General features: G+C 48.6%; 1 protein-coding gene across 1 annotated transcript; it reads left to right on the top strand.

Annotated features, from left to right (window-relative positions):
* LOC129858550 (endoplasmic reticulum-Golgi intermediate compartment protein 1-like) lies at positions 1-24,798 on the top strand. The gene is made up of 4 exons (XM_055927870.1): positions 1-405; positions 12,271-12,332; positions 19,670-19,742; positions 24,245-24,798. Exons 1-4 carry the CDS (start codon positions 386-388, stop codon positions 24,393-24,395), a joined length of 306 nt encoding a protein of 101 aa, XP_055783845.1. The 5' UTR covers positions 1-385; the 3' UTR covers positions 24,396-24,798.
* The last annotated feature ends 2,612 nt before the right edge of the window (positions 24,799-27,410 follow it).

Below are 27,410 nucleotides of genomic sequence, written 5' to 3'. Positions count from 1 at the left end.
GGGCCCTAACGCATGGAAATAGTGTCCTCTGCGCGTATACTTCATATTTTGGCGATTTTAGTACGACATCAGGGAACTTTTGGCATACTAACTATATCCATACTATGACCAATAATCATACTATATACCCAATCACGCCACAAATAGTACGGTTAGTATGAGTATTCTAACACAGTTCTACGGTCTGGTTTAATTTAAAAGAACGGAAAGAGAATCTTTCAACCAGGAAGTGAATTCAACCAATAGGATTTTGCAAAGCGTCCTAAACTGACGTCAACCCGGTAACGATGAACAACCGGTAGGATTGTAGAGAAATCTAGAAATCTGTGCTGATTTTCCGTTAACTGAATTGTTTTAATATACTCATCTAAAACGTGCAAACATCATGGTTTTCGATGTGAGGAGGTGAGTAAAGGATTTTGGTTCACAATTCGCAGGCTTAAATTACACTCGTAATATATATATATTTTCTCTGTGTGGAGAGAATCCCCTGCTACCCTCTTGTTCAAAGTTTGCTAGCCAACTTGTTAGCGGTATGATTGTTGCTACACCAGGTATTATATTGTATCTGCGGGCAGCTGCAATTTTATCGCGTCAGTAGTGTCCGAAAAGTATACCCGCTTTGCCTGAAGAGATGCCCATTCAGACGAACTATTTAGCATCTAGGCTAACAGGCTATCATTCTGAAAAGACACTAATGAAGGCACCTAAACTTTTCATTGTGAAATAAAATCTAATAGGCTATTACATTACACATACGTTAAATTATAGGCTATTGTTTTCTTACATTGTGTTATTTATGCAATATGTTATTTATTTTGTAAATATCCAAATACTTTTTTCCTTTTGTTGGTCCATTAATATCAGCCATTGTTTCTGTCATTACCTATATTATGATTCTACTTCGGTGCATGAAGGAGAGATGATGAGGACTCATCTGTAGGATGTAGAGTACTGGTTCATTCTGTTGGACCTACAGCTCCAAGAGACTGCGGGCACACACCCTGATATACACGTTATACCAGGCTGGTCTCAGACTAGACGTAACATCAAATCAAAATCAAATACATTTATTTATATAGCCCTTCTTACATCAACTGATATCTCAAAGTGCTGTACAGAAACCCAGCCTAAAACCCCAAACTGCAAGCGATGCAGGTGTAGAAGCACGGTGGCTAGGAAAAACTCCCTAGAATGGCCAAAACCTAGGAAGAAACCTAGAGAGGAACCAGGCTATGAGTGGTGGCCAGTCCTCTTCTGTCTGTGCCGGGTGGAGATTATAACAGAACATGGCCAAGATGTTCAAATGTTCATAGATGACCAGCATGGTCAAATAATAATAATCACAGTGGTTGTCGAGGGTGCAACAGGTCAGCACCTCAGGAGTAAATGTCAGTTGGCTTTTCATAGCCGATCATTCAGAGTATCTCTACCGCTCCTGCTGTCTCTAGAGAGTTGAAAACAGCAGGTCTGGGACAGGTATCACGTCCGGTGAACAGGTCAGGGTTCCATAGCCGCAGGCAGAACAGTTGAAACTGGAGCAGCAGCACGGCGAGGTGGACTGGGGACAGCAAGGAGTCATCATGCTTAGTAGTCCTGATGCATGGTCCTAGGGCTCAGGTCCTCCGAGAGAGAGAAAGAGAGATTTCGAGAGAGCATACTTAAATTCACACAGGACACCAGATAAGACAGGAGAAGTACTCCAGATATAACCAACTGACCCTAGCCCCCCGACACATAAACTACTGCAGCATAAATACTGGAGGCTGAGACAGGAGGGGTCAGGAGACACTGTGGCCCCATCCGATGATACCCCCGGACAGGGCCAAACAGGAAGGATATACTTTTCCCCACCCACTTTGCCAAAGCACAGCCCCCACACCACTAGAGGGATATCTTCAACCACCAACTTACCATCCTGAGACAAGGCCGAGTATAGCCCACAAATATCTCCGCCACGGCACAACCCAAGTAAAAGTTGCGCCAACATAGTAAAAGTAAATCTGGGACACTTAAATTGGTATGATACACTACATGACCAAAAGTATGTGGACACCTGATCGTCAAACATCTCATTCCAAAATCATTGGCATTAATATGGAGTTGGTCCCCCCCCCTTTGCTGCTATAACAGCCTCCACTCTTCTGGGTAGACTTTCCACTAGATGTTGGAACATTGCTGCTGGGACTTGCTTCCATTCAGCCATGAGCATTAGTGAGGTCGGGCACTGATGTTGGGCGATTAGGCCTGGCTCGCAGTCGGCGTTCCAATTTATCCCGAAGGTGTTTGAAGGGGTTGAGGTCAAGTTTAGGGGTTTAGTCAAGCCAGTCAAGTTCTTCCACACCGATCTCAACAAATCATTTCTGTATGGACCTCGCACGGGGGCATTGTCATGCTGAAACAGGAAAGAGCCTTCCCCAAACTGTTGCCACAAAGTTGGAAGCACAGAATTGTCTAGAATGTCATTGTATTCTGTATCGTTAAGATTTCCCTTCACTGGAACTAAGGGGCCCGAACCATGAAAAACAGCCCCAGACCATTATTCCTCCTCCACCAAACGTTACCGTTGGCACTATGCATTGGGGCAGGTAGCGTTCTCCTGGCATCCACCAAACCCAGATTTGTCCGTCGGAATGCCAGATGGTGAAGCGTGATGAATCAAAGCTCCCGACAAACCGTTATTGTGCTGATGTTGCTTCCAGAGGCAGTTTGGAACTCGGTAGTGAGTGTTTCAACCGAGGACAAACAATTTTTTACGCGCTACGTGCTTCAGCATTCGACAGTTCCGCTCTGTGAGCTTTTGTGGCCTACCACTACGTGGCTGAGCCGTTGTTGTTCCTAGACGTTTCCACTTCACATTAACAGCACTTACAGTTGACCGGGGCAGCTCTATCAGGGCAGAAATTTGACCAACTGACTTGTTGGAAAGGTGGCATCCTGTGACGGTGTCACGTTGAAAGTCACTGAGCTCTTCAGTAAGGCCATTCTACTGCCAATGTTTGTCTATGGAGATTGCATGGCTGTGTTAGATTTTTTTAAATAGCCAAATCCACTCATTTGAAGTGGTGTCCAAATACTTTTGTGTATATATAGTGTATGTTACGTTTGGTATGGTTCCATAAGAGCGATAGTTACTTAAGGCAAAAACGAAAGTAGGGTGGTTGATCGTGGTGGATGAGTGGGCATATAACGTGAACGTCTAGCAATCCATAGGTTGCAAGTTCGAATCTCCTCACGGACAACTTTATCATTTGACCAACTTTTCATCTACTTACTACTTTTTAGCTACTTTGCAACTAGTTAGCATGTTGGCTAACCCCTAGCCTAGCTAACGTTAGCCACCTAGCTAGAATTCGTAAAATATCATACATTTTGCAAATTCATAACCTATAGTACTTTTTTCCAAATCGTAACATATTATACGAAATAGATGGACATCCATAAATTAATACATACTATAAGAAACATTACATAGAGTAAAAGTAGTGGTTCAGATTTATGTACGGAATAATACGAAATGTTCTGAGACCAGGCTGGGTATACTGTTCCAAATCACACAGCCATTGTTTGCACACTGCTTGTCATCAGGGCTGGGACTTGCCTGAGCTGTAAGAACGGCTTCTAGTTGTGTAATGTTGAATCAAGATAATCATTCTACTCGACACAAGACCCTGGTAAGTTCATGTGTACTTTAGAACCTGCTGTGTGGCGTCAAGATAGTCCTACCTCAAACACTGACCTTCCTGTGAGACGCCTCATTATGGATCTGTCTCTGATACTGGTATCGTCAAAAATGACACTCTATTCCCTACAAAGTGCACTACTTTTGACCAGGGCCCTATTCCCTATATAGTGCACCACTGTTGACCAGGGCCCTATTCCCTATATAGAGCACCACTGTTGACCAGAGCCCTATTCCCTACATAGTGCACTACTTTTGACCAGAACCCTATTCCCTACATAGTGCACTACTTTTGACCAGGGCCCTGGGCCCCCCGTGGTTCCCTACTCCAGTCCTCCAGTACTACCAGCAGTGCAGTTTGTTGTAGCCCTCGACAAACACACCTGATTCTACTTGCTAACTAATCATTTAGGCTCTCTGAGTCGAATCAGGTGAGTTCATCAAGGGCTACAATAGAAACGTGTACTGTAGGGCGTACTGGAGGACTGGAGCTGGGAACCACTGCTGTAGGGAAGAGAGGCATTTTAGACAACACCCAAACACAGGGGAAGATCAGAGTTTACTATGAGTCGACAATGATCTAAAGTTCGAAAGACCTTTTTTTGGAATGTGAACATATTAAGGACGTGGGCTACTTGGCCAGGATAGTGGTAAGAAGCAACAGGCCATACGGGGGCGGTGTGCATTTAAGGACGTGGGCTACTTGGCCTGGATAGTGGTAAGAAGCAACAGGCCACACGGGGGCGGTGTGCATTTAAGGACGTGGGCTACTTGGCCAGGATAGTGGTAAGAAGCAACAGGCCACACGGGGGCGGTGTGCATTTAAGGACGTGGGCTACTTGGCCTGGATAGTGGTAAGAAGCAACAGGCCACACGGGGGCGGTGTGCATTTAAGGACGTGGGCTACTTGGCCTGGATAGTGGTAAGAAGCAACAGGCCACACGGAGGCGGTGTGCATTTAAGGACGTGGGCAACTTGGCCTGGATAGTGGTAAGAAGCAACAGGCCACACGGGGGCGGTGTGCATTTAAGGACGTGGGCTACTTGGCCTGGATAGTGGTAAGAAGCAACAGGCCACACGGGGGCGGTGTGCATTTAAGGACGTGGGCAACTTGGCCTGGATAGTGGTAAGAAGCAACAGGCCACACGGGGGCGGTGTGCATTTAAGGACGTGGGCAACTTGGCCTGGATAGTGGTAAGAAGCAACAGGCCACACGGGGGCGGTGTGCATTTAAGGACGTGGGCTACTTGGCCTGGATAGTGGTAAGAAGCAACAGGCCACACGGGGGCGGTGTGCATTTAAGGACGTGGGCAACTTGGCCTGGATAGTGGTAAGAAGCAACAGGCCACACGGGGGCGGTGTGCATTTAAGGACGTGGGCTACTTGGCCTGGATAGTGGTAAGAAGCAACAGGCCACACGGGGGCGGTGTGCATTTAAGGACGTGGGCAACTTGGCCTGGATAGTGGTAAGAAGCAACAGGCCACACGGGGGCGGTGTGCATTTAAGGACGTGGGCTACTTGGCCTGGATAGTGGTAAGAAGCAACAGGCCATACGGGGGCGGTGTGCATTTAAGGACGTGGGCTACTTGGCCTGGATAGTGGTAAGAAGCAACAGGCCATACGGGGGCGGTGTGCATTTAAGGACGTGGGCTACTTGGCCTGGATAGTGGTAAGAAGCAACAGGCCACACGGGGGCGGTGTGCATTTAAGGACGTGGGCTACTTGGCCTGGATAGTGGTAAGAAGCAACAGGCCACACGGGGGCGGTGTGCATTTAAGGACGTGGGCTACTTGGCCTGGATAGTGGTAAGAAGCAACAGGCCACACGGGGGCGGTGTGCATTTAAGGACGTGGGCTACTTGGCCTGGATAGTGGTAAGAAGCAACAGGCCACACGGGGGCGGTGTGCATTTAAGGACGTGGGCTACTTGGCCTGGATAGTGGTAAGAAGCAACAGGCCATACGGGGGCGGTGTGCATTTAAGGACGTGGGCTACTTGGCCTGGATAGTGGTAAGAAGCAACAGGCCATACGGGGGCGGTGTGCATTTAAGGACGTGGGCTACTTGGCCTGGATAGTGGTAAGAAGCAACAGGCCATACGGGGGCGGTGTGCATTTAAGGACGTGGGCTACTTGGCCTGGATAGTGGTAAGAAGCAACAGGCCATACGGGGGCGGTGTGCATTTAAGGACGTGGGCAACTTGGCCTGGATAGTGGTAAGAAGCAACAGGCCACACGGGGGCGGTGTGCATTTAAGGACGTGGGCTACTTGGCCTGGATAGTGGTAAGAAGCAACAGGCCACACGGGGGCGGTGTGCATTTAAGGACGTGGGCAACTTGGCCTGGATAGTGGTAAGAAGTAACAGGCCATACGGGGGCGGTGTGCATTTAAGGACGTGGGCTACTTGGCCTGGATAGTGGTAAGAAGCAACAGGCCATACGGGGGCGGTGTGCATTTAAGGACGTGGGCTACTTGGCCTGGATAGTGGTAAGAAGCAACAGGCCATACGGGGGCGGTGTGCATTTAAGGACGTGGGCAACTTGGCCTGGATAGTGGTAAGAAGCAACAGGCCACACGGGGGCGGTGTGCATTTAAGGACGTGGGCTACTTGGCCTGGATAGTGGTAAGAAGCAACAGGCCACACGGGGGCGGTGTGCATTTAAGGACGTGGGCAACTTGGCCTGGATAGTGGTAAGAAGCAACAGGCCATACGGGGGCGGTGTGCATTTAAGGACGTGGGCTACTTGGCCTGGATAGTGGTAAGAAGCAACAGGCCACACGGGGGCGGTGTGCATTTAAGGACGTGGGCTACTTGGCCTGGATAGTGGTAAGAAGCAACAGGCCATACGGGGGCGGTGTGCATTTAAGGACGTGGGCAACTTGGCCTGGATAGTGGTAAGAAGCAACAGGCCACACGGGGGCGGTGTGCATTTAAGGACGTGGGCTACTTGGCCTGGATAGTGGTAAGAAGCAACAGGCCACACGGGGGCGGTGTGCATTTAAGGACGTGGGCTACTTGGCCTGGATAGTGGTAAGAAGCAACAGGCCACACGGGGGCGGTGTGCATTTAAGGACGTGGGCTACTTGGCCTGGATAGTGGTAAGAAGTAACAGGCCACACGGGGGCGGTGTGCATTTAAGGACGTGGGCAACTTGGCCTGGATAGTGGTAAGAAGTAACAGGCCACACGGGGGCGGTGTGCATTTAAGGACGTGGGCAACTTGGCCTGGATAGTGGTAAGAAGCAACAGGCCACACGGGGGCGGTGTGCATTTAAGGACGTGGGCTACTTGGCCTGGATAGTGGTAAGAAGCAACAGGCCACACGGGGGCGGTGTGCATTTAAGGACGTGGGCTACTTGGCCTGGATAGTGGTAAGAAGTAACAGGCCACACGGGGGCGGTGTGCATTTAAGGACGTGGGCTACTTGGCCTGGATAGTGGTAAGAAGTAACAGGCCACACGGGGGCGGTGTGCATTTAAGGACGTGGGCAACTTGGCCAGGATAGTGGTAAGAAGCAACAGGCCACACGGGGGCGGTGTGCATTTAAGGACGTGGGCTACTTGGCCTGGATAGTGGTAAGAAGCAACAGGCCACACGGGGGCGGTGTGCATTTAAGGACGTGGGCTACTTGGCCTGGATAGTGGTAAGAAGTAACAGGCCATACGGGGGCGGTGTGCATTTAAGGACGTGGGCTACTTGGCCTGGATAGTGGTAAGAAGTAACAGGCCATACGGGGGCGGTGTGCATTTAAGGACGTGGGCAACTTGGCCTGGATAGTGGTAAGAAGCAACAGGCCATACGGGGGCGGTGTGCATTTAAGGACGTGGGCTACTTGGCCTGGATAGTGGTAAGAAGTAACAGGCCACACGGGGGCGGTGTGCATTTAAGGACGTGGGCTACTTGGCCTGGATAGTGGTAAGAAGTAACAGGCCACACGGGGGCGGTGTGCATTTAAGGACGTGGGCAACTTGGCCAGGATAGTGGTAAGAAGCAACAGGCCACACGGGGGCGGTGTGCATTTAAGGACGTGGGCTACTTGGCCTGGATAGTGGTAAGAAGCAACAGGCCACACGGGGGCGGTGTGCATTTAAGGACGTGGGCTACTTGGCCTGGATAGTGGTAAGAAGTAACAGGCCATACGGGGGCGGTGTGCATTTAAGGACGTGGGCTACTTGGCCTGGATAGTGGTAAGAAGCAACAGGCCATACAGGGGCGGTGTGCATTTAAGGACGTGGGCTACTTGGCCTGGATAGTGGTAAGAAGCAACAGGCCACACGGGGGCGGTGTGCATTTAAGGACGTGGGCTACTTGGCCTGGATAGTGGTAAGAAGCAACAGGCCACACGGGGGCGGTGTGGAGCGGATACTGTAGCCTCTGTGGTAGCCTCCTGATGTAACCTGCCGAGACGGTGGCGCAACTGCCGTAGGAAAAATACACCTACACCGTTTATTATCTATACTGAACAATAATGTCCTAGAGCAGTGTTTCCTGGGTCCTGTAGTAGTCCTAGAGCAGTGTTTCCTGGGTCCTGTAGTAGTCCTAGAGCAGTGTTTCCTGGGTCCTGTAGTAGTCCTAGAGCAGTGTTTCCTGGGTCCTGTAGTAGTCCTAGAGCAGTGTTTCCTGGGTCCTGTAGTAGTCCTAGAGCAGTGTATCCTGGTCCTGTAGTAGTCCTAGAGCAGTGTTTCCTGGGTCCTGTAGTAGTCCTAGAGCAGTGTTTCCTGGGTCCTGTAGTAGTCCTAGAGCAGTGTTTCCTGGGTCCTGTAGTAGTCCTAGAGCAGTGTATCCTGGTCCTGTAGTAGTCCTAGAGCAGTGTATCCTGGTCCTGTAGTAGTCCTAGAGCAGTGTTTCCTGGGTCCTGTAGTAGTCCTAGAGCAGTGTCTCCTGGGTCCTGTAGTAGTCCTAGAGCAGTGTTTCCTGGGTCCTGTAGTAGTCCTAGAGCAGTGTCTCCTGGGTCCTGTAGTAGTCCTAGAGCAGTGTTTCCTGGTCCTAGAGCAGTGTTTCCTGGGTCCTGTAGTAGTCCTAGAGCAGTGTTTCCTGGGTACTGTAGTAGTCCTAGAGCAGTGTCTCCTGGGTCCTTTAGTAGTCCTAGAGCAGTGTCTCCTGGGTCCTGTAGTAGTCCTAGAGCAGTGTTTCCTGGTCCTAGAGCAGTGTTTCCTGGGTCCTGTAGTAGTCCTAGAGCAGTGTTTCCTGGTCCTAGAGCAGTGTTTCCTGGGTCCTGTAGTAGTCCTAGAGCAGTGTTTCCTGGGTACTGTAGTAGTCCTAGAGCAGTGTCTCCTGGGTCCTTTAGTAGTCCTAGAGCAGTGTCTCCTGGGTCCTGTAGTAGTCCTAGAGCAGTGTTTCCTGGTCCTAGAGCAGTGTTTCCTGGGTCCTGTAGTAGTCCTAGAGCAGTGTTTCCTGGGTCCTGTAGTAGTCCTAGAGCAGTGTTTCCTGGGTCCTGTAGTAGTCCTAGAGCAGTGTCTCCTGGGTCCTGTAGTAGTCCTAGAGCAGTGTTTCCTGGGTCCTGTAGTAGTCCTAGAGCAGTGTCTCCTGGGTCCTGTAGTAGTCCTAGAGCAGTGTCTCCTGGGTCCTGTAGTAGTCCTAGAGCAGTGTTTCCTGGTCCTAGAGCAGTGTTTCCTGGGTCCTGTAGTAGTCCTAGAGCAGTGTTTCCTGGGTCCTGTAGTAGTCCTAGAGCAGTGTCTCCTGGGTTCTGTAGTAGTCCTAGAGCAGTGTTTCCTGGGTCCTGTAGTAGTCCTAGAGCAGTGTCTCCTGGGTCCTGTAGTAGTCCTAGAGCAGTGTTTCCTGGTCCTAGAACAGTGTTTACTGGGTCCTGTAGTAGTCCTAGAGCAGTGTTTCCTGGGTACTGTAGTAGTCCTAGAGCAGTGTTTCCTGGGTCCTGTAGTAGTCCTAGAGCAGTGTTTCCTGGTCCTAGAGCAGTGTTTCCTGGGTCCTGTAGTAGTCCTAGAGCAGTGTTTCCTGGGTCCTGTAGTAGTCCTAGAGCAGTGTTTCCTGGGTCCTGTAGTAGTCCTAGAGCAGTGTTTCCTGGGTCCTGTAGTAGTCCTAGAGCAGTGTTTCCTGGTCCTAGAGCAGTGTTTCCTGGGTACTGTAGTAGTCCTAGAGCAGTGTTTCCTGGGTCCTGTAGTAGTCCTAGAGCAGTGTTTCCTGGGTCCTGTAGTAGTCCTAGAGCAGTGTTTCCTGGGTCCTGTAGTAGTCCTAGAGCAGTGTTTCCTGGGTCCTGTAGTAGTCCTAGAGCAGTGTTTCCTGGGTCCTGTAGTAGTCCTAGAGCAGTGTTTCCTGGTCCTGTAGTAGTCCTAGAGCAGTGTATCCTGGGTCCTGTAGTAGTCCTAGAGCAGTGTTTCCTGGGTCCTGTAGTAGTCCTAGAGCAGTGTTTCCTGGGTCCTGTTGTAGTCCTAGAGCAGTGTTTCCTGGTCCTGTAGTAGTCCTAGAGCAGTGTATCCTGGGTCCTGTAGTAGTCCTAGAGCAGTGTTTCCTGGGTCCTGTAGTAGTCCTAGAGCAGTGTTTCCTGGGTCCTGTAGTAGTCCTAGAGCAGTGTTTCCTGGGTCCTGTAGTAGTCCTAGAGCAGTGTTTCCTGGGTCCTGTTGTAGTCCTAGAGCAGTGTTTCCTGGGTCCTGTAGTAGTCCTAGAGCAGTGTTTCCTGGTCCTGTAGTAATCTAGAACACACCGTCCTGATGTCCACTTATACAGAGGTATCACACAACACACACACTGTCCTGATGTGTCATTGACTTTAGTTTTAGTAGCAAATTAGCAACCATCACATCTTCCTGTACAATGAGGCCAATTCTGACCCAACTAGACACGTCTTCCTGTACAATGAGGCCAATTCTGACCCAACTAGACACGTCTTCCTGTACAATAAGGCCAATTCTGACCCCAACTAGACACGTCTTCCTGTACAATGAGGCCAATTCTGACCCCAACTAGACACGTCTTCCTGTACAATGAGGCCAATTCTGACCCCAACTAGACACGTCTTCCTGTACAATGAGGCCAATTCTGACCCAACTAGACACGTCTTCCTGTACATTGAGGCAAATGCTGAATGATGTGTGTGTGTTCAGAAGTTTGGTGTGTCTTGTGTGCTTTTCCATGTGGCTGTCGGTGTGTTGGGGGTTAATAGGTCATTGCTGGGGTCAGATTTCAGGAATGTGTGAGGCTGCCTGGGCCTGTTTGTCATGGCTGTGTTTCAGAGCTAACATTCCGCTGCTCTTCAGTAATGCTGCAAAGCATTCTGGGAGCAAAATGTGCTCAGAATCACCCCCCCCTCTCTCTTCTCTCCTGTTTCTCTGTCTCTCTCAATTTCAAATAACTTTGTCAAACTCAATCATAGGTTGGTCACTTTTTGTCTAAATTTGGTACACAGTAACTCGATGCTAAGAGTAACTTGGTTAAACAGAATGGCACCGATTGGCCTATAGGTGGCGCTGTTATAAGCAGTCTCACTTAAATCATCATATCCACATTTTGAACCAGAAGTGTTGTCTAAATGACCATTTTCGGCCATGTCGGCCCATGTCGTAACTTAGTTCTGAGAAAAACTAAGGGATTGCTCAACATAGCTGAGTTATTGACAAATCAAAAATCATTTTTTTTTTTTACGTGTCCATTTAAACCACTGTAAATCCACTTCAATCAAATCCACTTGTCATCTCCATCATGGACATCCCTTAGATGAACCACACTGCATGTGATTTTGATCTATTTAAAAACAAGGGAGCTATTAACAACTGTCTTTTCCATATGTAACGCTTAAAACCACCTGTACTCTTCTTCTCCTGATGAACCATAACTCAGATTCATCCAGATTTAGTATTTAGAGATTTTAATGGTTTTGAGAAAAGGGGAAAAAAAAAAATAAAATCTGGGAAAATGGGACCCCAGAAGTCCTAACGTTTGTGCAGTCATCATATATATTCAGTACCAGTCAAAAGTTTGGACACACCAACTCGTTCCAGGGTTTTTCTTTATTTTTACTGTTTTCTACATTGTAGAATAATAGTGAAGACATCAAAACTATGAAATAACACATATGGAATCATGTAGTAATCAAAAAAGTGTTAAACAAATCAAAATATATTTGAGATTCTTCAAAGTAGCCACCCTTTGCCTTGATGATAACTTTTCACACTCTTGGCATTCTCTCAACCAGCTTCACGAGGTAGTCACCTGGAATGTATTTCAATTAACAGGTGTGCCTTTTTAAAAGTTAATTTGTACAATTTCTTTCCTTCTTATTGCGTTTGAGGCATTCAGTTGTGACAAGGTACGGGTGGGTATACAGAAGATAGACCTATTTCATATTATTTATATATAAACTAAATAAGTAATGCTTTTTAAGAATGATTCCCTGCTGCATTCCAAGATAAACAACCGACAGCACGAGACTAAACTTCAGTCGCGTCGTCCTTGTGGTATTGAGAGAGAATCATGGTCATGCTTTCACTGATTGCACCTAAAGGAAGATAGGTCCTACATGATAGAGTACTCGCTTTATTATCCAATTGATCTGGTCCTTTCTGTCATCTTGTGAACCCCGTTCATTGCTGTTTTTGTTTTTATAATCGCTCCCTCTTTCTTTCTCCAACCATTTAGGTTGGATATCTACAGGAAAGTCCCCAAAGACCTGACCCAGCCCACGTACACAGGAGCTGTGGGTGAGTAGACCTCCACACACACACACACACACACACACACACACACACACACACACCTCATGGTTCAGCTGGTCAACTCACCTGTCAGAGTGCAGGTATGTACCTGTCACCTCATGGTTCAGCTGGTCTACTCACCTGTCAGAGTGCAGGTATGTACCTGTCACCTCATGGTTCAGCTGGTCTACTCACCTGTCAGAGTGCAGGTATGTACCTGTCACCTCATGGTTCAGCTGGTCTACTCACCTGTCAGAGTGCAGGTATGTACCTGTCACCTCATGGTTCAGCTGGTCTACTCACCTGTCAGAGTGCAGGTATGTACCTGTCAGAGTGCAGGTATGTACCTGTCAGAGTGCAGGTATGTACCTGTCAGAGTGCAGGTATGTACCTGTCAGAGTGCAGGTATGTACCTGTCAGAGTGCAGGTATGTACCTGTCAGAGTGCAGGTATGTACCTGTCAGAGTGCAGGTATGTACCTGTCAGAGTGCAGGTATGTACCTGTCAGAGTGCAGGTATGTACCTGTCAGAGTGCAGGTATGTACCTGTCAGAGTGCAGGTATGTACCTGTCATCGTAAAGCTACTGTCATACTCCAGGTACTTCTCCATTAGGTAGGTGCAGTGGCGTCATGCACCCATTGTTTTAGAGGTGGCATGAAGTACGTGGGGATGAAGGGGGGTGGCCACCCTCTGGAAGTTAGCGAATTTAGCATTTTTTCAAACACCAGAAACAGATTTTTGCAATCTAGCATGATAATATATTTATGCCTAATTCTAAATCTATCTATTCTTCTGCATAGGTCATCTAGGTACACTTCCTGCCCCTCACTGGCAGCTAAAATCAAATCAAACGCTGTGTGGACCTTCAACAATAGAGGGGCCGCTGTGGCTCCCGGGTGGCGCAGCGGTCTAAGGCACTGCCTCTCAGTGGGCTCCCGGGTGGAGCAGTGGTCTAAGGCACTGCCTCTCAGTGGGCTCCCGGGTGGCGCAGCGGTCTAAGGCACTGCCTCTCAGTGGGCTCCCGGGTGGCGCAGCGGTCTAAGGCACTGCCTCTCAGTGGGCTCCCGGGTGGCGCAGCGGTCTAAGGCACTGCCTCTCAGTGGGCTCCCGGGTGGCGCAGCGGTCTAAGGCACTGCCTCTCAGTGGGCTCCCGGGTGGCGCAGCGGTCTAAGGCACTGCCTCTCAGTGGGCTCCCGGGTGGTGCAGGGGTCTTAGGCACTGCCTCTCAGTGGGCTCCCGGGTGGCGCAGCGGTCTAAGGCACTGCCTCTCAGTGGGCTCCCGGGTGGCACAGCGGTCTAAGGCACTGCCTCTCAGTGGGCTCCCGGGTGGAGCAGCGGTCTAAGGCACTGCCTCTCAGTGGGCTCCCGGGTGGCACAGCGGTCTAAGGCACTGCCTCTCAGTGGGCTCCCGGGTGGCGCAGCGGTCTAAGGCACTGCCTCTCAGTGGGCTCCCTGGTGGCGCAGCGGTCTAAGGCACTGCCTCTCAGTGGGCTCCCGGGTGGTGCAGGGGTCTTAGGCACTGCCTCTCAGTGGGCTCCCGGGTGGCGCAGCGGTCTAAGGCACTGCCTCTCAGTGGGCTCCCGGGTGGCACAGCGGTCTAAGGCACTGCCTCTCAGTGGGCTCCCGGGTGGAGCAGCGGTCTAAGGCACTGCCTCTCAGTGGGCTCCTGGGTGGAGCAGCGGTCTAAGGCACTGCCTCTCAGTGGGCTCCCGGGTGGCGCAGCGGTCTAAGGCACTGCCTCTCAGTGGGCTCCCGGGTGGCGCAGCGGTCTAAGGCACTGCCTCTCAGTGGGCTCCCGGGTGGCGCAGCGGTCTAAGGCACTGCCTCTCAGTGGGCTCCCGGGTGGCGCAGCGGTCTAAGGCACTGCCTCTCAGTGGGCTCCCGGGTGGCGCAGCGGTCTTAGGCACTGCATTTCAGTGCTAGAGGCGTCACTACCAGTTTCCAATCCAGTTTGTATCACCACCGGCTGTGATTGGGAGTCCCATAGGGCGGCTAACAATTGGCCCAGCGTCGTCCGGGTTTGGCCCGGTGTAGGCCGTCATTGTAAATAAGAACAAATTCTTAACTGACTTGCCTGGTTAAATAAATAATATATATTTTTTTATTGCCACATCCAAACCCCCCCACCACCTTGCAAGAGAAACATTTAGCTGCCCCCCCCCCCCCCCTCGTGACAGCGAAGAGAGAAATGTTTAGTTTCCTGCAATTATACACATTTTACCATGGGCCAGAGAGAAGATAAAAAATAAATATATATATCGCAAATTTCCTGCAATTCTACACAATTTGAAAATAAGGTGGAGGCAAATGTTTGTGTTTTTTTAATATAACTGAAGTTCAATGGGGCCCACCCCTTTGGGTAATTCCAACATGCTTACTTCACTGACGATTCTGCACACACTAGAAGTATCTAGCGTCCTGCCCAGTCATCTCTAGGGAGAATGGGGGGGGGGGGGGGGGGAGTCAATTTTTCTCTTAAATAATTTTAATAAAACGTTGGGCGTAAAATATAAATTTTTTGTAATTGAACATCTGAAAATGTTGTAACAGGACACCTGTGAGTGGGAACGTGCCTCCTGAACTTCCTTTTTGAAAACACACGTTCACCACTGGCTAGGAGGATACCTGTCATTACTCAGGTGAAACGTAACCGTGTGTCAGAGAATGCTAATGATTAGCTGTGGCCCGCCTCCTCAGCCCTCAGGTGTTCTGTATCTGTCAGTCCTCTGGTATCCGGTGGAATCTTTTAGTTTCTTTGTTCTGTCATGTTGTTTTCCTGTTTCATCACCGGGCTGTCACTGTGTGTCAGGCGCCTGACAGTGATTAAACACGGGGATTACTAGGAGATCAGCTATGTGGTTGTTTTGTTTGTTACCTAATCATTACTGGAATCGATTCATCATTGGCCCATCCCTGATGACATCGAGGGAGAACTTTGACATTCATTTTCATTTATAAAGCCCTTCGTACAACAGCTGATATCTCAAAGTGCTGTACAGAAACCCAGCCTAAAACCCCAAACAGCAAGCAATGCAGGTGTAGAAGCACGGTGGCTAGGAAAAACTCCCTAGAAAGGCCAAAACCTAGGAAGAAACCTAGAGAGGAACCAGGCTAGGAGGGGTGGCCAGTCCTCTTCTGGCTGTGCCGGGTGGAGATTATAACAGAACATGGCCAAGATGTTCAATCGTTCATAGATGACCATCAGGGTCAAATAATAATAATCACAGTAGTTGTAGAGGGTGCAACAGGTCAGCACCTCAGGAGTAAATGTCAGTTAGCTTTTCATAGCCGATCATTCAGAGTATCTCTACTGCTCCTGCTGTCTCTAGAGAGTTGAAAACAGCAGGTCTGGGACAGGTAGCACGTCCGGTGAACAGGTCAGGGTTCCATAGCCGCAGGCAGAACAGTTGAAACTGGAGCAGCAGCACGGCCAGGTGGACTGGGGACAGCAAGGAGTCATCAGGCCAGGTAGTCCTGAGGCATGGTCCTAGTGCTCAGGTCCTCCGGGAGGGGAGGGACAGAGAGGGGGAATTAGTACTTACTTAAATTCACACAGGACACCTGATAAGACAGGAGATTGACACCAGATATAACAGACTGACAGCAGCATGTGAGGTAGCAGCATGTGTACACAGAGCAGAGGGGGGAAGAACAGGGGAGGAAGAGCAGCATGTGTACACAGAGCAGAGGGGGGAAGAACAGGGGAGGAAGAGCAGCATGTGTACACAGAGCAGAGGGGGGAAGAACAGGGGAGGAAGAGCATCATCTGTACACAGAGCAGAGGGGGGAAGAACAGGGGAGGAAGAGCATCATGTGTACACAGAGCAGAGGGGGGAAGAACAGGGGAGGAAGAGCAGCATGTGTACACAGAGCAGAGGGGGGAAGAACAGGGGAGGAAGAGCAGCATGTGTACACAGAGCAGAGGGGGGAAGAACAGGGGAGGAAGAGCATCATGTGTACACAGAGCAGAGGGGGGAAGAACAGGGGAGGAAGAGCAGCATGTGTACACAGAGCAGAGGGGGGAAGAACAGAGGAGGAAGAGCAGCATGTGTACACAGAGCAGAGGGGGGAAGAACAGGGGAGGAAGAGCAGCATGTGTACACAGAGCAGAGGGGGGAAGAACAGGGGAGGAAGAGCAGCATGTGTACACAGAGCAGAGGGGGGAAGAACAGGGGAGGAAGAGCAGCATGTGTACACAGAGCAGAGGGGGGAAGAACAGGGGAGGAAGAGCAGCATGTGTACACAGAGCAGAGGGGGGAAGAACAGGGGAGGAAGAGCAGCATGTGTACACAGAGCAGAGGGGGGAGAACAGAGGAGGAAGAGCAGGGAAAAATAGCAACTACAGATTACTCATCCAGAGACATTTGACTTCTGGCAGAATGTCGTTATAAGATATCTGATGGCAAACATTTAGTAGTAGATTGCATTTAGTAGGGAATTACACTTAGTGGTGGATTACATTTAGTAGGGAATTACACTTAGTGGTGGATTACATTTAGTAGGGAATTACACTTAGTGGTGGATTGCATTTAGTAGTGGATTACATTTAGTAGGGAATTACACTTAGTGGTGGATTGCATTTAGTAGGGATTTACACTTAGTAGTAGATTGCATTTAGTAGGGAATTACACTTAGTGGTGGATTACATTTAGTAGGGAATTACACTTAGTGGTGGATTGCATTTAGTAGTGGATTACATTTAGTAGGGAATTACACTTAGTGGTGGATTGCATTTAGTAGTGGATTACATTTAGTAGGGAATTACACTTAGTGGTGGATTGCATTTAGTAGGGAATTACACTTAGTGGTGGATTACATTTAGTAGGGAATTACACTTAGTGGTGGATTGCATTTAGTAGTGGATTACATTTAGTAGGGAATTACACTTAGTGGTGGATTGCATTTAGTAGGGAATTACACTTAGTGGTGGATTGCATTTAGTAGTGGATTACATTTAGTGGTGGATTGCATTTAGTAGTGGATTACATTTAGTAGGGAATTACACTTAGTGGTGGATTGCATTTAGTGGTGGATTGGATTTAGTAGGGAATTACACTTAGTGGTGGATTGCATTTAGTGGTGGATTGCATTTAGTGGTGGATTGCATTTAGTAGGGAATTGCATTTAATGGTGGATTGCATTTAGTGGTGGATTGCATTTAGTGGTGGATTGCATTTAGTGGTGGATTGCATTTAGTGGTGCATTGCATTTAGTAGGGAATTACACTTAGTGGTGGATTGCATTTAGTGGTGGATTGCATTTAGTAGGGAATTACATTTAGTGGTGGATTGCATTTAGTAGGGAATTGCATTTAGTAGGGAATTGCATTTAATGGTGGATTGCATTTAGTGGTGGATTGCATTTAGTGGTGGATTGCATTTAGTGGTGGATTGCATTTAGTGGTGGATTGCATTTAGTGGTGGATTGCATTTAGTGGTGGATTGCATTTGACTCAACTGTTCTGGGAAACTACGGTGAGCTTCATATTGTCGAGCAATGTGACCGGTGAGATATAGAACGTGATCTTCTTGATCTCCTAACGTATTGCACAAGTTGACTGCAGGTTTTTACTTAAATTAGCTACAAATATTCAGATTGGATTAAAAAAAATACATAAATAATTTGACTGTATAAACAAAACTGTCCTGTGGCTTTTTCCAAATTTCCAAGTTTACGGTATACCACCCAAGCTTAGTAATGGACTACGACCAAGGCTAGAATCTACTGCTCGTTGGTAATGGACTACGGCCAAGACTAGAATCTACTGCTCGTTGGTATTGGACTACGGCCAAGGCTAGAAACTACTGCTCGTTGGGAATGGACTATTGCCAAGACTAGAATCTACTGCTCGTTGGTATTGGACTACGGCCAAGGCTAGAAACTACTGCTCGTTGGGAATGGACTACGGCCAAGGCTAGAAACTACTGCTCGTTGGGAATGGACTACTGCTCGTTGGTAATGGACTATTGCCAAGACTAGAAACTACTGCTCGTTGGGATTGGACTACTGCCAAGACTAGAATCTACTGCTCGTTGGTAATGGACTATTGCCAAGACTAGAATCTACTGCTCGTTGGGAATGGACTATTGCCAAGACTAGAATCTACTGCTCGTTGGTATTGGACTACGGCCAAGGCTAGAAACTACTGCTCGTTGGGAATGGACTACGGCCAAGGCTAGAAACTACTGCTCGTTGGTATTGGACTACGGCCAAGGCTAGAATCTACTGCTCGTTGGTATTGGACTACGGCCAAGGCTAGAAACTACTGCTCGTTGGGAATGGACTACGGCCAAGGCTAGAAACTACTGCTCGTTGGGAATGGACTACTGCTCGTTGGGAATGGACTATTGCCAAGACTAGAAACTACTGCTCGTTGGGATTGGACTACTGCCAAGACTAGAAACTACTGCTCGTTGGTAATGGACTACTGCTCGTTGGTAATGGACTACGGCCAAGGCTAGAAACTACTGATCGTTGGGAATGGACTACGGCCAAGGCTAGAAACTACTGCTATTTTGAGGGTTATTCTCTAGTATATTATGGAAGCTTTAGAAGGTTCTAGGAGTTTTGGGCTGATGGACTGCAGCCCATAATGGGGTGTGTCTCAGCCCAATATCCTTTATTTGGTTTAATATCAGTGTGTACCGCTCAGTAAACAAATCTAACTGTCTATGTCCCCTCCTCTCCCCTCTCGCCCCTCCCCTCTCGCCCCTCCCCTCTCGCCCCTCCCCTCTCGCCCCTCCCCTCTCGCCCCTCCCCTCTCTCCCCTCCCCTCTCGCCCCTCCCCTCTCGCCTCTCGCCCCTCCCCTCTCGCCTCTCGCCCCTCCCCTCTCGCCTCTCGCCCCTCCCCTCTCCCCTCTCGCCCCTCCCCTTTCGCCCCTCCCCTCTCGCCCCTCCCCTCTCGCCCCTCCCCTCTCGCCCCTCCCCTCTCGCCCCTCCCCTCTCGCCCCTCCCCTCTCGCCCCTCTCCTCTCGCCCCTCTCCTCTCGCCCCTCTCCTCTCGCCCCTCTCCTCTCGCCCCTCCCCTCTCGCCCCTCCCCTCTCGCCCCTCCCCTCTCGCCCCTCCCCTCTCGCCCCTCCCCTCTCGCCCCTCCCCTCTCGCCCCTCCCCTCTCGCCCCTCCCCTCTCCTCTCCTCTCTCTCCTTTCCTCTCCTCTCTCCCCTCCCCTCTCCTCTCTCCCCTCTCCTCTCCTCTCTCCCCTCTCCTCTCCTCTCTCCTCTCCTCTCTCTCCTCCCCTCTCTCCTTTCTCCTCCCCGCTCCTCCCCTCCCTGCCCCTCTCCTCTCCTATCTCTCCTCCCCTCTCCTCCCCTCTCTCTCTTCTCCTCCTCTCCTCTCCTCCACAGTGTCCATCATCTGCTGTATCTTCATGTTGTTCCTGTTTCTCTCAGAGCTGAAGGGATTCATAGCCACTGAAATGTAAGTACACACACACACACACACACACACACACACACACACACACACACACACACACACACACACACACACACACACACACACACACACACACACACCACCTCTACCTCCACTGACACATTAAATACTAAAAGTACCTGACACATTATTTCCTGTGGTTTAAAACCCAGAGACATTCACTGGAAGTGAATAAAAGTCTCTTTATTGTTCTGGCTCTTGGTCTTCATATCTGGGGGTTTTCCCCTAAAACACACAGACATAGAAATACCCTCAGATGTGTGAACAGACATCATTCATAGCCAGTCAACTGTAAGTACAGTACATCACCGTATCTCCTGTCTTAACCACAGATCTTGGGTCAGGTTACCTTCACTCCGTGTAGTCTGAGATACAGTCCACACACTCGTCTCCACTCAACTCTGTTGATTTTTAAAAAAATGTTTTATTTCACCTTTATTTAACCAGGTAGGCTAGTTGAGAACAAGTTCTCATTTACAACTGCGACCTGGCCAAGATAAAGCAAAGCAGTTCGACAGAAACAACACAGTTACACATGGAATAAACAAAAGTACAGTCAATAACACAATAGAGAAAGTCTATATACAGTGTGTGCAAATGAGGTAGGATAAGGGAGGTAAGGCAATGAATAGGCCCTAGTGGCGAAGTTAATACAATATAGCAATTAAACACTGTAATGGTAGGATGTGCAGAAGATGAATGTGCAAGTAGAGATACTGGGGTGCAAAGGAGCAAGATAAATAAATAACAGTATGGGGATGAGGTAGTTGGATGGGCTATTTACAGATGGGCTATGTACAGGTGCAGTGATCTGTGAGCTGCTCTGACAGCTGGTGCTTAAAGCTAGTGAGCTAGATGTGGAGTCCATGGTGGACTTGTACTTGGTTATCCTAAACCCTTTAACTATTACGGTGACGCCAACATATCTGACTCCAAATCAATTAGTTAGGGACTTCATCCTGTATTTGTTATATGGATCCCCGTTGCCATGACGACATCTAGTTGATAGCTCCTGGGGTCCATACACACAACAGAAAATACATTATAGAAGTAAGAGTTTTACCATTTACAATGTTGATTAGGGACTTAATCTATCCTTACAATGCTGGACCAATCAGTGTTGGTTTAGGGACTTCATCTATCCTTACAATGCTGGACCAATCAGTGTTGGTTAGGGACTTCATCTATCCTTACAATGCTGGACCAATCAGTGTTGGTTAGGGACTTCATCTATCCTTACAATGCTGGACCAATCAGTGTTGGTTAGGGACTTCATCTATCCTTACAATGCTGGACCAATCAGTGTTGTTTAGGGACTTCATCTATCCTTACAATGCTGGACCAATCAGTGTTGGTTAGGGACTTCATCTATCCTTACAATGCTGGACCAATCAGTGTTGGTTAGGGACTTCATCTATCCTTACAATGCTGGACCAATCAGTGTTGGTTAGGGACTTCATCTATCCTTACAATGCTGGACCAATCAGTGTTGGTTAGGGACTTCATCTATCCTCTCCCTCTGGGCTTCACACGTGAAATGTAAAAAAAGAATGCCCAAAATCTAATTATTTCCTTTTCTGTTAGACGCAACAAAGACAGAAACGTAACAAGAGTGTTGGTCAAGAATGAGGATGTCTGGTGTTCATTATGATGCTTTGTTGACGCGTCTGGTGCCGTTACCAACATGGAGACATCTGACCAGGATATTAGGCTGTATGCATGAGTCAGCTTGAGATTGGGGGAGGAAGGGGTGTACAGCTTCTCCTGTGCTGAGTGAGAGGAGCAGGGGGAGGAGTGGAGAGGAGGACAGCTTATTTACGCTGGGCTGTAGGAGAGGTGGAGGGCAGGGGAAGGAGTGGAAGGAAATTAGATGACAAAGAGGCACCAATGTACTTTTCTCATAATTAGCAGGGAGAGGAACATTGTGGGTACATTGTGACAGCTGGGGGTGAATCAGAACATTGTGACAGCTGGGGGTGAATCAGAACATTGTGACAGCTGGGGGTGAATCAGAACATTGTGACAGCTGGGGGTGAATCAGAACATTGTGACAGCTGGGGGTGAATCAGAATATTGTGACAGCTGGGGGTGAATCAGTACATTGTGACAGCTGGGGGTGAATCAGAACATTGTGACAGCTGGGGGTGAATCAGAACATTGTGACAGCTGGGGGTGAATCAGAACATTGTGACAGCTGGGGGTGAATCGGAACATTGTGACAGCTGGGGGTGAATCAGAACATTGTGACAGCTGGGGGTGAATCAGAACATTGTGACAGCTGGGGGTTAATCAGAACATTGTGACAGCTGGGGGTGAATCAGAATATTGTGGGTACATTGTGACAGCTGGGGGTGAATCAGAACATTGTGACAGCTGGGGGTGAATCAGAACATTGTGACAGCTGGGGGTGAATCGGAACATTGTGACAGCTGGGGGTGAATCAGTACATTGTGACAGCTGGGGGTGAATCGGAACATTGTGACAGCTGGGGGTGAATCAGTACATTGTGACAGCTGGGGGTGAATCAGAACATTGTGACAGCTGGGGGTGAATCAGAACATTGTGACAGCTGGGGGTGAATCAGAACATTGTGACAGCTGGGGGTGAATCAGAATATTGTGGGTACATTGTGACAGCTGGGGGTGAATCAGAACATTGTGACAGCTGGGGGTGAATCAGAACATTGTGACAGCTGGGGGTGAATCAGAACATTGTGACAGCTGGGGGTGAATCAGAACATTGTGACAGCTGGGGGTGAATCAGTACATTGTGACAGCTGGGGGTGAATCAGAACATTGTGGATACATTGTGACAGCTGGGGGTGAATCAGAATATTGTGGGTACATTGTGACAGCTGGGGGTGAATCAGAACATTGTGACAGCTGGGGGTGAATCAGAATATTGTGGGTACATTGTGACAGCTGGGGGTGAATCAGAACATTGTGGATACATTGTGACAGCTGGGGGTGAATCAGAATATTGTGGGTACATTGTGACAGCTGGGGGTGAATCAGTACATTGTGACAGCTGGGGGTGAATCAGAATATTGTGGGTACATTGTGACAGCTGGGGGTGAATCAGAACATTGTGACAGCTGGGGGTGAATCAGAACATTGTGACAGCTGGGGGTGAATCAGAACATTGTGACAGCTGGGGGTGAATCAGAACATTGTGACAGCTGGGGGTGAATCAGTACATTGTGACAGCTGGGGGTGAATCAGTACATTGTGACAGCTGGGGGTGAATCAGAACATTGTGACAGCTGGGGGTGAATCAGAACATTGTGACAGCTGGGGGTGAATCAGAACATTGTGACAGCTGGGGGTGAATCAGAACATTGTGACAGCTGGGGGTGAATCAGTACATTGTGACAGCTGGGGGTGAATCAGAACATTGTGGATACATTGTGACAGCTGGGGGTGAATCAGAACATTGTGGATACATTGTGACAGCTGGGGGTGAATCAGAACATTGTGACAGCTGGGGGTGAATCAGAACATTGTGGATACATTGTGACAGCTGGGGGTGAATCAGAACATTGTGACAGCTGGGGGTGAATCAGAACATTGTGGATACATTGTGACAGCTGGGGGTGAATCAGAACATTGTGACAGCTGGGGGTGAATCAGAACATTGTGGATACATTGTGACAGCTGGGGGTGAATCAGAACATTGTGGATACATTGTGACAGCTGGGGGTGAATCAGAACATTGTGACAGCTGGGGGTGAATCAGAACATTGTGGATACATTGTGACAGCTGGGGGTGAATCAGAACATTTAAAGGGTTCTCTAACTAATGATGGTTAATCTCTCCCACTTAATGTGTTCCTTGAAAGATGCTCCTTGTTCTATAACTGGAATGCTTGTTTAAATTATCTACAGGTGTATCTAACCATTCTGTCTCTCTCTCTGTGTCTCTCTCTGTCTCTCTCTCTGTGTCTCTCTCTGTCTCTCTCTCTGTGTCTGTCTCTGTGTCTCTCTCTCTCTGTCTCTCTCTCTGTGTCTCTGTCTCTGTGTCTCTCTCTCTGTGTCTCTCTCTCTCTCTCTCTCTCTCTCTCTCTCTGTGTCTCTCTGTCTCTCTCTCTCTCTCTCTCTCTCTCTGTGTCTCTGTCTCTGTCTCTCTCTCTCTCTGTCTCTCTCTCTGTGTCTCTGTCTCTGTGTCTCTCTCTCTGTGTCTCTCTCTCTCTCTCTCTCTCTCTCTCTCTCTGTGTCTCTCTGTCTCTCTCTCTCTCTGTCTCTCTCTCTGTGTCTCTGTCTCTGTGTCTCTCTCTCTGTGTCTCTCTCTCTCTCTCTCTCTGTGTCTCTCTCTCTGTGTCTCTGTCTCTGTCTCTCTCTCTCTGTCTCTCTCTCTGTGTCTCTGTCTCTGTGTCTCTCTCTCTGTGTCTCTCTGTCTCTCTCTCTGTGTCTCTGTCTCTGTGTCTCTCTCTCTGTCTGTCTCTGTCTCTGTCTGTCTGTCTCTCTCTCTCTCTCATCTTCTCCCAGTGTTAATGAGCTCTATGTGGATGACCCTGATAAGAACAGTGGTGGGAAGATTGATGTGAGTTTGAACATCAGTTTGCCAAACTTACACTGTGATTGTGAGTATATTATACATACATTCATATCCACTGTTATATACTGTATTACTGTCTGAATGTACTAACTTTGTATAAGAGGTAATTTATAAATATGCACATACCATGTACACCTGTTGTATGACCCTGGGGTGGCAGCAGGTCATTTATAAATACACACATACCATGTACACCTGTTGTATGACCCTGGGGTGGCAGCAGGTCATTTATAAATATGCACATACCATGTACACCTGTTGTATGACCCTGGGGTGGCAGCAGGTCATTTATAAATATGCACATACCATGTACACCTGTTGTATGACCCTGGGGTGGCAGCAGGTCATTTATAAATATGTACATACCATGTACACCTGTTGTATGACCCTGGGGTGGCAGCAGGTCATTTATAAATATGCACATACCATGTACACCTGTTGTATGACCCTGGGGTGGCAGCAGGTCATTTATAAATTTGTACATACCATGTACACCTGTTGTATGACCCTGGGGTGGCAGCAGGTCATTTATAAATATGTACATACCATGTACACCTGTTGTATGACCCGGGGGTGGCAGCAGGTCATTTATAAATACACACATACCATGTACACCTGTTGTATGACCCGGGGGTGGCAGCAGGTCATTTATAAATACACACATACCATGTACACCTGTTGTATGACCCGGGGGTGGCAGCAGGTAAATGGGACCTATGTGTTTTCATCTACATTTCAAGTTAAATTGCAATATTTTGTTACAAATCAGGCCTATAATATCTGCCCATATTGTGCAGCCTTTGCCCGGCGGTAATGATCTGAAATGAGATCAACGTCTGGTTGACATTTGTTTTGAATCGTTTAAAACCACCAGAATGGAGAAATCCCCACGAATGTGTTGCCACCCTGAGGTCACGCACAACAAACTAAAAAAATACTAACTTGGATGAAATGTTGGAATCATGGAAATAGAATGATTCTATAGTTGGAATGTTCTAGTGGGCACTTTGAATACGGTGTTGTTTGACATGACAACGAATGGAAAAAGCCAGGCAGGCGTTCATAAAATGAGGAGTTAGAATTCCAATCGGATCCCTATTGGAGGCCTTATTGTGACAGGGTAGGAACCAAAGTGTTGATCAGTGTTTTTCCAGGAGACCCTATAATCTTTCGCTACATTAAATGTTTTCTCTTACTTCAGGTAGTGATCATATTCATGCTTGACCTATTCCTCTCAGATGTGGTAGACAGTGATTTAGGCCTACACCAGCACTGGTATCAGGCTATATAAAGGTGTCCACATACATACACTATCGTTCAAAAGTTTGGGGTCATTTAGAAACGTCCTCGTTTTTAAAAGAAAAGCACTTTTTTTTTTTTTTGTCCATTTTTTAAAATCATAGACAAAATCATACACGAGTATTTTAGTCTCTTAACTAACATACTATTGGTTTTCTATCACGTTGCTTTGCACTGTCGCCGTCATTCTAACGAACAAATCTACAAGGTTTTAGCCAATTCGTTCTGTGTCTGGCTCCCATTTTTAGTATATAGCTCATGGAAATATCTTCTAATTAACCACTGGTATTAGATTGCTCTATCCCATTATTAGAAAGTGTGTTTCTAATTATAACTATTGCTGCTGTCTAAGACCCTATGTTTACCGTAAGCCTCACTACAATACCAACCATGGCTGCTGCAACCCCCCCAATCACAAAACAACAGAGAACATTGATATGGACCATCGCTTTTGATGGGAAATCAGACATGACTAGGAGACCGTCTCTGGAGGGACGATGACTAGGAGACCGTCTCTGGAGGGACGATGACTAGGAGACCGTCTCTGGAGGGACGATGACTAGGAGACCGTCTCTGGAGGGACGATGACTAGGAGACCGTCTCTGGAGGGACGATGACTAGGAGACCGTCTCTGGAGGGACGATGACTAGGAGACCGTCTCTGGAGGGACGATGACTAGGAGACCGTCTCTGGAGGGACGATGACTAGGAGACCGTCTCTGGAGGGACGATGACTAGGAGACCGTCTCTGGAGGGACGATGACTAGGAGACCGTCTCTGGAGGGACGATGACTAGGAGACCGTCTCTGGAGGGACGATGACTAGGAGACCGTCTCTGGAGGGACGATGACTAGGAGACCGTCTCTGGAGGGACGATGACTAGGAGACCGTCTCTGGAGGGACGATGACTAGGAGACCGTCTCTGGAGGGACGATGACTAGGAGACCGTCTCTGGAGGGACGATGACTAGGAGACCGTCTCTGGAGGGACGATGACTAGGAGACCGTCTCTGGAGGGACGATGACTAGGAGACCGTCTCTGGAGGGACGATGACTAGGAGACCGTCTCTGGAGGGACGATGACTAGGAGACCGTCTCTGGAGGGACGATGACTAGGAGACCGTCAAATCCAAATGGCACCCTATTTCAAAAGTAGTGCATTATGGGCCCCGGTCTAATGTAGTACACTATGGGCCCCGGTCTAAAGTAGTGCACTATGGGCCCCGGTCTAAAGTAGTGCACTATGGGCCCCGGTCTAAAGTAGTGCACTATGGGCCCCGGTCTAAAGTAGTGCACTATGGGCCCCGGTCTAAAGTAGTGCACTATGGGCCCCGGTCTAAAGTAGTGCACTATGGGCCCCGGTCTAAAGTAGTGCACTATGGGCCCCGGTCTAAAGTAGTGCACTATGGGCCCCGGTCTAAAGTAGTGCACTATGGGTCCCGGTCTAAAGTAGTGCACTATGGGCCCCGGTCTAAAGTAGTGCACTATGGGCCCCGGTCTAAAGTAGTGCACTATGGGCCCCGGTCTAAAGTAGTGCACTATGGGCCCCGGTCTAAAGTAGTACACTATGGGCCCCGGTCTAAAGTAGTACACTATGGGCCCCGGTCTAATGTAGTACACTATGGGTCCCGGTCTAATGTAGTACACTATGGGCCCCGGTCTATAGTAGTACACTATGGGCCCCGGTCTATAGTAGTACACTATGGGCCCCGGTCTATAGTAGTACACTATGGGCCCCGGTCTATAGTAGTACACTATGGGCCCCGGTCTATAGTAGTACACTATGGGCCCCGGTCTAT

Source organism: Salvelinus fontinalis, chromosome 6 (assembly GCF_029448725.1).
Source record: "Salvelinus fontinalis isolate EN_2023a chromosome 6, ASM2944872v1, whole genome shotgun sequence".
Taxonomy (NCBI): domain Eukaryota; kingdom Metazoa; phylum Chordata; class Actinopteri; order Salmoniformes; family Salmonidae; genus Salvelinus; species Salvelinus fontinalis.
Note: the sequence above shows the minus strand (reverse complement) of the source record. Positions and strands in the feature narration are given on the sequence as shown.